The following is a 12402-nucleotide window of genomic DNA, read 5'->3' as shown; positions in this document are numbered from 1 at the left end:
AAATAAATACATAAATAAAAACAAATGAGCATTTCTGAACAACATTGTGTATGAATCAACTTTGTGTGTGTGTGTGTGTTCTTGTGTGTGTGTCCACCTGTTCTGTCCATCATGTTGGAGGGAGGGGGGACAGCTGCGGAGTCTGTTTGGCGTCAGGCTGCCAGTGAGCGACATCCATCACGGACGCTACCCAGCTGGTCCACACATGAACACATGCATAGGAGGCAAACACATTCACATCTATCACCAGCTGTGGAAAGTGCCTACTGTAAATAATATATACAATACGCACAATACACACACACACATACACACAGGCACACACATACTACGTTTTTCCATAACCTTTATTTACCACTCTGGCTCTCATGCCAGTTTGTTACTAAGTCTGTTTAGAATGTAGACAAGCTAATTAGTTTGGATTTAACTCTCAGGGTCAGTGAATTTTAAATGGTGCAACCTGACTGACTGTCTGGCATTTCGAGGTGGGACATCCTACTAGAAAAAAAGTGATAGAAGGAGATTTTTCCAGGCGGCTGGCAGACAAACAGTCCAACCTTAGCAAAGTGGAAGCAGTTTCATGAGACAAGGTGTCAGAGCGTTTACGGCCCACTGTGGGTTTACCTGATTTACCAGGGGGTAAAATAAATGTGCGTATTTGTGCGTATGTGTGTTTTTAAGAACAGAAAGCCCCACCTCAACAGCCCATGATTTTGTGTGCAATTACTCTCACACCTCTCCTGCCCTCCCTATTTTTCCCCCACCTCCCTTTCACTTTACCTTCATTAGCTTATGCTCTTTCCCTCCCTCCTTTCTGCTTCTTTGTTTCTCTCATTTTTTACAGTATCTGCTCTTTTTTTTTTTTTTTTACAGTTCTGTCTTTTTCCTCATCATTCTTCCCAGTCTGTCGTCACCTTTCCGCCGTCTTTCCATCCTATCCTCTTTCCTTCTCTCCTACTCCGTCCCTCATTGCTCCGGGCCTCTTTCCTTCAGTCACTGAGGGATGTGGTGCGTATGCTGTAGCTCAACTAGGACATGTATGAACACTTTGTCACACTCTGGCCACCATACAAACATGTGTGCATATACTTACCCACCGCACAAAAATCAGTTTGTTTTTGTTAGCTTTTTGTTTTGAAGGTTTCAATTTTACGCTAATTTGACATAATTTTTTTTACACACTCTCCTCCTGTCCAGATTTCTTTCCCTTGTGGGTGGGAGTGCTGACCAGATTGGAAGTGCAGGCCTGCGACAGTGTGTGGAGAACAAGATTAAGACCAGTAGTGTCGAAGAACTGGCCAGGACAATGGACACCACGCTTGAGACCCTCAAACTCATCATAGACGGCCTCACGCAGCCTCCTGGGTTTGACATACGACAAAGTAAGACTCCTGCCACTCACAGTCACACAGACGTATTGACACCAACTATTTTTTTCGGCCGGAATTTGTTCTTACGATCAAACACCTGATTAACGGGGTGATTAAAATTGTAGAAGAGCATGAACGAGAATACTATATGAAGTGTGAAGGCAAAAACTTCACAGAGCAAAACTCAGCATGTAAACTCAGCATTTACGCAGATTCCTGCAACAGTTTGATATTTCAGATTGTGAAAGGAAGCAAACAATATTTATATGCGTTTAGGTTCATTAAACACCCCTGTCTATCAGGTAACAGGAATTTAAAACAAGTAGAATTACAGTTAAATTCTTTGTTCACCGTAGGTCCCCTAGGTTATACATCTGTTATTCCTACATGTGGAAAATTCTTGTCACAGAACACAAAACTATCAGTGTTTTGAATTATATGAGATTTCATAGACCACGCTTATCTGCAACCTAGGAGCTGCAGTAACTTCTCGTAGTGTCTCATCTTCCTTTCATAGTGACCTTTTATAGGTCCCCTCTGACTGATAGAAAGTTGAACTTGTATTTGTCCAGTTCCTCGACTGGTTTGCTAGTCACAACACACACACTGAGTTTTCTTGTGCCTTTATTATAATAAGCATGTCTTGGCAGTGTAACTTGATAGGGTCTGACAGTGCTGTGGCTTCCTCCCCATAGTCCAACAACACTAGCAGTATGTTTCTGACAGGGTGTGATGGGTCCAGCAGACTGTGTTATTGGACAGAACATCTTGCAGACACACACATACACAAAGACCTCTGTTTTTCTCCTTAACCTCATACTCTTGAGTTTAGGCACACATAAACTTACCAATAAACTCATACACAGTCACAAACTTTTAAGTTTTTACCAGTTGTGCTGCAGCTCTAATTTGTTTTTTTCCAACGAAATGAATGTCATATCGCTTTTACTTCTTCTTTTCTCTCATTTATAATGACAGTTTTCTGAAAAAAAGGTGTATAAAATTAAAAAGCAGGTGGCCCAAAGCCTCATGTTGATGATGGAACTAATATTTAACAAACGTATGCGGTGCTAAAGTCCTGATTCAAATCCTAATTCAGACTGTAATTCTGCTATGTAAAAAAAATGAACAGTCTATGTTTTTTCAGGGCTGTTGGACAAATAGTAAGACACTGAGAGCTGGGATTTAGAAGATGGTACCAATTAATAGTACCAGTAACTAATTGAAAATAATACAAAATTCAGAAACGTTATAGACCAAAGTTATAATTGCTTTTATCGTGTGTCTGTGCAACACTAAACTCATTGATTCAGGAAACCCAATGTTCAGAAAGGTAAATTAGCCATTGATGTAGCCTTGTCCTACATTATAAAAACACACAGACAAGGCTGGTTGGCATTTTGTCTTTCTGTAAAACAAGATTGAAAGGTGCAAAAAAACTTTCATCAGGTAAATTAATAAACGTGGGTATAGAAAATATTTTTACAATTGATGTCTGATTTCCAGACTATTCATTTAAATGCTAAATCATGTCTATACCTTATTACCAGACTCTCCTTTTTCATACACTTGCATTTGCAGAGTAAAAAAAATCAAGCCTGGATACCGGGTTAGGGCTGGCTTACTCCTCTCAAAATTAAGGAACGCAGCTTCAAGGTTCATTCTCAGGTTGGCCCTATTCGGTTGCAGCACACTACGCTTGGCCTCCTAGCCAGTGCTCAGCTGAGTAAACAGATGGGCCGAGGCTACCGCATGAAATCAGTGCTGTGGGGAGGATAATTGGACCAGACTATTTCCTGGGGCACGAGCCTTCCTTGTTTGTGTTAATGCTACAGAAAGGAAAAAGATCTCTCATGAACAGGCGAAATGGAAAGTGGGGTGGAATAGAATGCTGAGAAATGTGGAAGTATGCAGAGACCAGCATTGGGTTACTGCTTGAAATTTAATATCTGTTTGTCATTTTGTTCCTTCCCCCTCAATTCCCTGCATCCCTTTTTCATGTCTCATCTCCCAAACAATGGGGCTAGTTGCTACCCATACTTGATTTTGTCATAGATGTCTCCCCCTGACTTCCGTCAAGCCATCTCATTTTTGATAATCTCTCTTTTTGCCATCCCCAGATTTTGGGCAGGCGGACTTTAAGCGGGGCATTGTGTCCATGAGTGATCTACGGGTGGGTGCGGTGCTGACGGGCCGGGTGGACAACACAACTCTGTTCGGGGCTTTTGTAGATATCGGTGTTGGCCGCTCGGGCCTCATCCACAAGAGCAACATCACTCTGGACAAGCTGCCAGTCAGCCAGCGCCGCCGCAGCCTGGCATTAGGACCTGGGGAACGGGTGGAGGTCCGGGTCCTAAATGTGGACCCTCAGAGGGGACGGATCGGCCTGGACCTGATCCGGGTCCTACAATGAGTTACCCATTATTAATACTTAATAATTGGTGCTTGAGAAAGATTTGTGAGAGGAAGTCACAAAGCTACTGAGAGGCAAATTACTCCATGATGGTGAAAGTGATACGGTTCCTACAAGCAGATAAACAGAGCTGAACAAGCCATATATACATGTTAAGTGTACTTATAGGAGTGGCCCTTTACTGTTCAATCGTAATAACACACATTCAACCAATGTCTGTATTATTTGTGAGAGCTTGCAATTTTTAAACTGCAATTCTTACATATTTTCTGCAAAAAATGCTTGTAGTTGTAAAATAATGTTATTCAAGTGTTAAAGGTCCAGGTCAAATAACCTCAAACCAAACTTCCTTACAGTTTCTGTACTTTTAGTTCCCCTGAAGTACTGTTATTTTTTAAGTAGTACTTTTTCTCAGCCTGTATATTGCTCCCTGTTTAATTGGGAGAGGTACTTTGCATTGGGTTGAACACTACTGTGTATTTTATTGCCTAATTCAAGGCAAAAATGTCCCTTTTATTTGTCAACTTCGTGGCTAGCTATCTGCACATACCTGCCATTTACTGATCATAATAGGAGGCTCTGGTGGGACTGCTTGATCATTTGCACTTCAGCTGTAGTGCTGATAATTTCATACTTGAGTTGCTATTGTTTATAAATATAATACTACCTAAATGTTATTAACATAGTTCAATACATACGTTCTAATTCAGCTCTTCAAGGGATTTATTGTGTTTTGTACTGCTCTGAACAGTTTGTCTACACACTTCTTTGTATCCGTTATTCAAAGCAGATTTTGTTTACTGTTTTTGTGGACACTTGGGGAAAAAACCAACTTAAGGACTCAACATGTCATCTCAAACGGTAAGAAAATTGTAAAAAAAAGACTAACTACATATGCAGTTGAGGTCTTGATATTAAAAATATTTCCTGTTCACCTTTCACTCTTGATCCATATTTTCTCAAAATGCAGAATTCGGCAAATTAGGCAGCCAGCAGAGTGATCTGATTCACGTGGGGAGAGGAGGGGCATGGATGAGAATGGAAAAGAGGGAGAATGGCATGAAACCGGGGAGGAAAGGAAGATGGGAGAGGTAGATGTGTGGAGTTATGGAAAGTGGAAATAAGACACCAGTTAAAGAATATGTTTTTCTTCCAGACAACAGGAAAATATGAAAAGACTGAATGAGTGGGCTGGACGGGGGATGGGCAGAGACAGGGATAGGAGGAGGGGGAGGGAGTGTTTCTATCTCCCAGACTGCAGTAAAGCCTGAAGGCTTTTTAGGCATGGTCCCAGACACAATTATCCCAGGACACACATACACAAATACACACTAATCAGCTGCTTCAAAATTAATCCCAGACTCCCCATTCACATTATCTAATTTGTTTGTTTTTATGAAACTGGAATAAATAAAAAAAAAAATACATAAAATATGGTTCTGAGAAAGCCTGAGGTCCCTAGTGCTAAACCTTATACTGAATGTTGAATACCTAATCACTGTTAGGGCTGCTGCTTCACTATCTTCCCATGGGGGAACAAATGGAATATATTCTGGACACACAAACACAAAGAGATATTCGATCAAGATTAATCAGAAGTGGCAGTTTGTTTAGTGATGATCTGAGAAAACCACACATGCAGACTAGATTCACATACTGTGTTTCATTGTCTGTCTTTGCGCACTCATTTTTCAAAGGGAATTGCATTTTCTAATCAAGATACCTTATTTTATTTGATGCTAACATCCTTTGTCATTTTGTTGTATTTTGTTTGTTTTGATCTCATGTGCTGTAGCTTGGCACAGGCCTTTGTTTTAATGTTTCCAGTGTTTCTGTCTTGGAGAACACATGCATTCGTACAAGTGGACACAGCTTCCCTCAGCATCATACCTGCTTTTCCTGCCTATAATTTTCCTCCCTGTGCTAAACGTGAGCACACAGATGGGACAGGCAATCTGGCAGCCTGCTACTGCTGCCCCTCAGAGTTTTTGTCAAACACTGACCAGTAATGAGCCTGTGATAAGAAGCAGAGCGACTGTGGGAGTATTTGTGTAGTTCTCAGTTGTCCTCTGTTGCACTGCTTCTCAGCTGTTGTGTTACAGAGTGAGCTCAGGTGTGCCTTGAGGTTTTGTTGAAATGTGAAGAAAATTGATGGTAAGCAAGTTATTAAGTGAATGTCACACCTCCCGGCTATTTGTTGTTTCACAAGTCCTAGGCTATTAAAAGTCAAGTTAACACGAAAAATATTGCATGTGGTCACGCAGGGCTCTCTTTAATCATCTTGTGTTCAAAATCCAGTAGTAGAGAAAACCGGGGTGACAGAAAACATCTTAACTTTTTCTACACAGTAGCACAGAGAAATGTCCTCACAGCTAGTAAATATATCATGCTAAGAGAACACTGAGTGGAGAACATAGTTTTCTCTGTTGATCTCTGATTTCTCAGACCACCTGTCAAAAAAAGAAACAGACAAGAAGAACAACAAAAACAACCCCTAAAGCCTGAAGCACTGCTGGACAGGCGAACACCATACTGATGATTTTGCTATCTGATATAAAAAGTAAAATCATTTTTCCTGAGGGTAGTGTAAAAGGTTTATTCTCTTGGTAACATGAATGTGCTCAGCAACCTATCTGTCATATTATTTCTTGTATCATGATTATCCATAACAAATTTCATGTATCTGCTTAGGACCAAAATGTTGGATGGAAAGATGAACTGATGGTTAGACAGACTGACCAACATTACCATCTTTATGCCCCAAAGGCAAGCATCACATGTACAGCTAGCTGTTAATATTTTTAGATAATGGTATCAAGTTCCACTAAACTACTTCGCTCTCACACTTGTGGTATGTGAATGTTGTAGCAGATTTAACAAAGGGGACAAAAAGTTACGATCAACAGTATGTGTCTGTACTGTATATTGGTCCTCCTGCAATTTTATCAAGACAATGAGAACTTCTGGAAGAATGAGCTTATGACTCATAACTATGACTCTGACTGGCAATCAGAGTAAGCACACATCATTTTACATGGACATGTATAGTGCTGCACTAGCAATAAGCAATACTATAAAAATGCATAGTTGACTGACATTTATACTACCTGCTACTGAAGGTTAAAGTACATGTCTAGTCACAGTCTTCTGTCCTCTACTCTCCTTACATGGCTATGATTGCCACAGTGTGACTGCAATGGTCACTGCGCTAACAAAATAACTCCAGGTTAGTGGTGTGACCACTGACATCTACGCGGTCTCCCCCCTGGCTAAAGATCTAAGTTTTTTGTGAGGAAATACTTTTCTCTGTGGTCTACACACACTTATACCGACAGTGTTAACAAAGATTGTAGTCACATGTTGCTTCACAACATCTGGTGGCAGACTCAAATCAAGATTTCACTTTGCTGAAACCAACTGTTTAGCAAACTTTCTTCCCTGTAGCTTCCTTGAATCGTGGCCTTGCAAAACAGCAAGCTGCAACCAGCTCTCCACTGACCTTGTCTGTATACTTCCAACACATGTCTAACATCTGGATCCAAATTCAAATTTTTGGGCACAATGGATTCTTCTTTAACAGTCTTTTGTTTTTTTTCCCACAGTCCTAATCATTGTAAATAAATGGTTGGATGTTTTGGGAACTATGCTTGTTCTGTATCTGGCAGAGAGCTAGATGAGTAGATCAATATATTATAAAATGCATGTGGTTAGTGTTGCTTTGGCTGAAATTAACCTTTGGAGGAAACAAAAAAGGAGAAATAGGCCTGTTTACTTGCGTCTGTGTTTAAAAAAAGGCAGTGCAAGATTATAACATTACAGGCATTCATACTTATACACTAATGCTCCATGTGAGCTCATTAATGGTAAAAAAAAGTCTTAATATGAGAACCAAGAATAATATTTTCTTGTCTCATTTGTTAAAGCTGAATGCGTAAATCAGTACTCACTGTATGAAACACAAATTATCTTTTATTCTTGTTTTCCAGTGTTGCATGACAAATTCCAGATAGCCAAAGGGTGAGAAAGACTTTGGCATCACTGGTGAAAAACAGCAGTAAAGTACAGGCGGAAGGGTAAAGAAGAGATGGATGAATGGAGGTACGAGAGAGGGATGGAATGAGACAGGAAATGAAAGGCTTTCTCCGGTTTCACTCCCCGTGACCTCATCAGTGTGATCATGGGTTTTATGAGCTTTCCCTCTCGACGCCCACACACCACCTTACACGTGCCAGGACACACACACACTTCAGGCCGTATATTTCATTCACTGGCTAAGAGACAAACACACAGAACATGTGTTTTTGTCTCTCTGTCTGTTCCTTTTCTCACACTCTCTCCGTCAACCTTTCACATACTTCATCACACACCGGGACACCCAACAAAGCCGACTCTCACTTAGAGCCACTGACACACAAATACTGACAGAGAGAAGAAAATTTGTCTTTATTACTGATGGCATAAGCCTTTGCAGGGAAACTATGAGGCTTTTGGTAATTAAATAAAACCTTTTAACTAAGCAAAGTTGATAAAATATATGAAAGTCATAACATTTACATATCCCACAGCATAAGCTCTCGAAGCACGTAAAACACACAATGAAACGCTACAGGTGTTCCTGAGAGAAGATGATGTGGCTTTTTTGCTTTGGGCCTCACCAACAAAGCTTATAAAGGCTTCCCCAGTGAGGGGAAAGATAAATGGCAGTGCATGAGCAAGCATGTGATTAGTAGCTAGCAGTTAGCTAAATTTCCTTGGGGGAAGATGAAGCTCCCATCTTTGAAAGCATCTCCAGTGTATGTATGTGTTTCCCCTCCTTTCCTCTTGCTTTTCTTCCCTCCAGGTCATCTCTTATGCTGTTATTCGTCACCCAACTCTTTGCCAACCATTTTTGAAACTGCAGTACGTCACTTATAATTCCCAGTCCCCAGCAGCTTCACCACTTATCTCCGCTAAGTGGCTGATGCCTTAAGACTGTGTGTTTGTTTTAATCAGTGCTAAGACTCCTTGGATGTAAAGTGGAAAACTGGGGAGAACGGGGAACGTCAAGAGAAAAGTACCTTCAGCAGTTTATTCCTGCTTGGGTAAATATTTTCATAGGTGCTAGTTGTTCACTAGCCATCCTCCACACTCTGATACCCAGAATGTAGGAAATAATATTTTGATTAAGCTAATTTGTACATCATCATGGTATCTATTGACCTCGTTAAAAACAGTAGATACAGGTAACCGAGAGAAAGAAAAAGTTGTGTAAACATGGTGATGAGATGAAGAGAGTGACATTTTTAAGGTTTTAATGACCTACTTTAGCAGCATCATCCATCAAACGTTTTACACACATACTGAGGCCACCCTATATTCATGACAGCCTATTTTGTTCTCGTTTTAATGGACCCTGCACACTGCAATAAATAAGAGCATTGCATTAGGCTTTATGAATCCAGGAAAGAAATTGAGAACCAAACATTATACAATGGGGGATCCACCTGCATGTAAGCCAGGGAAATGTGGTTATTCTCTTAGATTGGAAGCTTTTTTCCCCTTGTGCATCTACAGTGGATGAGGTTGTGTAAATTTACTTCTTGAATCCCTCGACATTGTCATGAGATGTGATACAGCTCGACCATGTCAGGTCAGACAAGAGTGCTCCAACCTCCGGGTCATTTTTAGTGTTCAAGGGGGATTTAACTGTTGATCAAAGGCCACCAGGAATATTAACTGCTTTGTAATCACTTAAAAAAGGTGCAGATGCGTCCAATTCAGATGCTGTTTGAATAATTACAGCATTCCACTGACATCACATTATAATCACATTATACCATATCTAAAATTTTAGCAGTTCGGTCTTGTGTGGCAGCAAGCTAATATGCTTATGTTGAGTGAAGGTTGTCATTGAAGTCAGATGCAAAAAGTCTACCACTTTTGCTCTCACTAGTAGGTTCTGAAACACACAAACCTTCACTATACTGAATAGTTAAACACACAGATACATCTCTATATACATGGCTCCCTCCAGAGTTGCACAGTAAGATCCGTTCAGGGACAACAGGCCTCTTCCTGTTCCCGGGTCACGACCGTGGTTGGTGGCTTATAGTGATTGACAGCCGAATGTTTGGGTTAGGCTGCCACCTCTGGGGATTTACTATAGGCAAAGCTTTCATACACATCCAATATATAACATTGGCAAGATCTCTCGCACACACAGATTTATAGTGTCAAAACACACACATTCACACAAACACATACAGACATAGTGTCCAGGCATACCCCCAACATCCTCCCTATTGGCACACACACATATACAGTACAGTGAGAGTGTATGACCATATCTCAGAGACATATCTCATGTTCATCCCACAGGGAACCCAGTCTGAGACCATAGCAACCTTGTGTCAGGGGGAGGAAGGAAGTGGGAGCTTAGGGGGAATTCACTTACACATCGAAACAGCTAAGCTTTGGAATATTCCAGAAAACTTTTTCTGTTTTTGTAAGTTTCCCTTGGATTATGATTTGTTTCTCCTTTTTATGGGAAGCTGGGTGGAAAAAAAAGATTATTTTAATCACAGCCATTTATTGTTGTTCAGTGTTGTATTTTCAGTAATGTTGACTGCTGAGCGCAAACACTGAAAACCTTCAGACGCCATGTAAATTTCTGCTGACCCAGCCACTACAATAACATATTATATGCTGCATTAATTATAGTCTCCCCCAAGGTGTTGTTCTCAAAACAAACTCAAGAACTGTAACTCAACAACTTGTGTCAGAGCTGACTACTCAGAAAAGGTTCAGCTGCACTGATCTTTACGTCCATTAAAATGGATGGAAACATGGAGACTGATGTCTTATAAATGAAAAAGCTGTAGGTTAGGAATTTTACCTAATTGAACAGCATCATTCTCCAGTCACTGAAATAAATATTTGATATATTCAAATATATTTATAGTACATAAATTGGCATTAAATGAATATTGGCCACTGGTGAATGATATATTTCTTCACCTGGTGCAGTGGGACAGATAATCTCCAATATTATTTTATCAATTTATAAGGCCTTGTTACAAACTATTCCTTCGAGCAAGACTTCAACTTTCTTTTCTTTTATTTGTGTAGACATTTTGATTTTCCATCTCTGTACTTTTAGTAGAATGATACGTGTAGATACATAATACAATGATCTTTTCTGAGCATTGTTGTGGGTGAAATGAGTAAAATTTCTCAGAACTTTGATAAGATCTTATGTTTTGATTCAGTTTAGCGGCAGCCAAAAATGTGGTGACTGATGAAATGACTATGAAATGACTTACTTCTGAATAAGGCACATCTGAGATTCTTAATGGGTAATCGACACGGGTGACCTTTTCGTCTGCACTGAATATTGTGTCTTTCTGAGGGATGGGGAGCAACTAAGCGAGTGCTGATGCTCTGAAACACTTTTAGAGACAGTCTCAATGAAACATTACAAAGTCATTATGGGTTATGAGTTTACCTCATGGGAGTTCATTAACTGGGAGATCGTTATGACTGTACAACACAACAATAAACTTTGCCGGTATTTTGGTGATAATGCTATCGCTGTAGTGTCATAACCATTAGCACTTCAGACCACTCAAGCTGTGACTGTTAGCACAGCTGCCACTATAGGAAGTGCCAAGTAACATCTCTAGCCTGTGTAGACCCCTCAGGGCAAAGGCAGGGTTAGCTAGCTGTGGCAGTTGTTTGTTTAGCTGTGTGTTTCGGCAAGCCATTAATACTGCGGCCTAATAGTGCTGTCAGTAGCATTAACACACATGGGAGCAATTTCCCTGACACAGATTACACATGGATTTAGGCTACCAAAGTAGTGCTTCCTGGACATGGATTTAACCTGGGTTTAAATCTTAAGGGTGTGGTGTGTAGATAATAAACCCAGTGAAAGTGATTTTGCAAAATCCCAGTAGCTATGTTTTAATTGCACCTGCAAGAGGAACTAAACACATTAGGATTGTTGCACAAAAGCATAATTGATGGCACATCAAGGATATTTTCACACCTTCTGTAAATAGTTTATTTTAAACCCTGCAGGTCCATCACATGCATGTTCCCATTACAGTTTTAGTAAAACAAAGTCACCGCTTGTTTTTGAAAAGGTGGTCATTCTCCCAAGCTGTTTGACTAAAGTGATTGCATATGTGATGACCTGATCCAATAACAGAAAACACTTCATATTTTGGGTTAGAGGGTGTGAAATTATAGGAATGAAATCAATATCAAACTTAGTGAATTGTAATAGAAAAAGCAGCTGATATCAACATTTATTAAACTTGTGACTTGTAATCCTAAAATGCCCTTTGGGGATTGAGATCATAATGCCGTCCATCTGGTCCTGCACTCCAAAGCTAGTAATTCTGAGTTGAAGACTGTTCAGAGGTAAAACATGGTGTCCACGGGGATCTCAAAGGATGCTTAAAATCCCATTCTTACACAGATACCAGCATCATCGCCTTACTGGCTAAGAAAGTTTAGATAATCCTCAGAAAAGCTTTAATCTTTCCTCATGTTCCAAGAAATTATTGTATATTTTGGTAAGCATTCAGACTTTTTGAAGGTGTTGAGTACAACAGCTGCAGCTCTGAATAACAATGG

The 12402-nt window shown here is 40.2% G+C and overlaps 1 protein-coding gene across 3 annotated transcripts in view; it reads left to right on the top strand.

Moving 5' to 3' along the window:
- Positions 1 to 12402, top strand: part of srbd1 (S1 RNA binding domain 1) — a 152125-nt gene that overhangs the window by 53449 nt on the left and 86274 nt on the right. For 2 of the 3 annotated variants that reach the window (XM_067610544.1, XM_067610545.1), the window contains exons 20-21: positions 1198 to 1382; positions 3491 to 4724. In XM_067610544.1, the coding sequence (XP_067466645.1) occupies positions 1198 to 1382; positions 3491 to 3783 (478 nt within the window). In that variant the 3' untranslated portion in view covers positions 3784 to 4724. Of the gene's footprint in view, positions 1 to 1197; positions 1383 to 3490; positions 4725 to 12402 lie in introns of those variants that run through there. The other variant, XM_067610546.1, reaches the window with a different exon arrangement.

This window comes from Thunnus thynnus, chromosome 14 (genome assembly GCF_963924715.1).
Source record: "Thunnus thynnus chromosome 14, fThuThy2.1, whole genome shotgun sequence".
Classification (NCBI taxonomy): Eukaryota; Metazoa; Chordata; class Actinopteri; order Scombriformes; family Scombridae; genus Thunnus; species Thunnus thynnus.
Note: the sequence above shows the minus strand (reverse complement) of the source record. Positions and strands in the feature narration are given on the sequence as shown.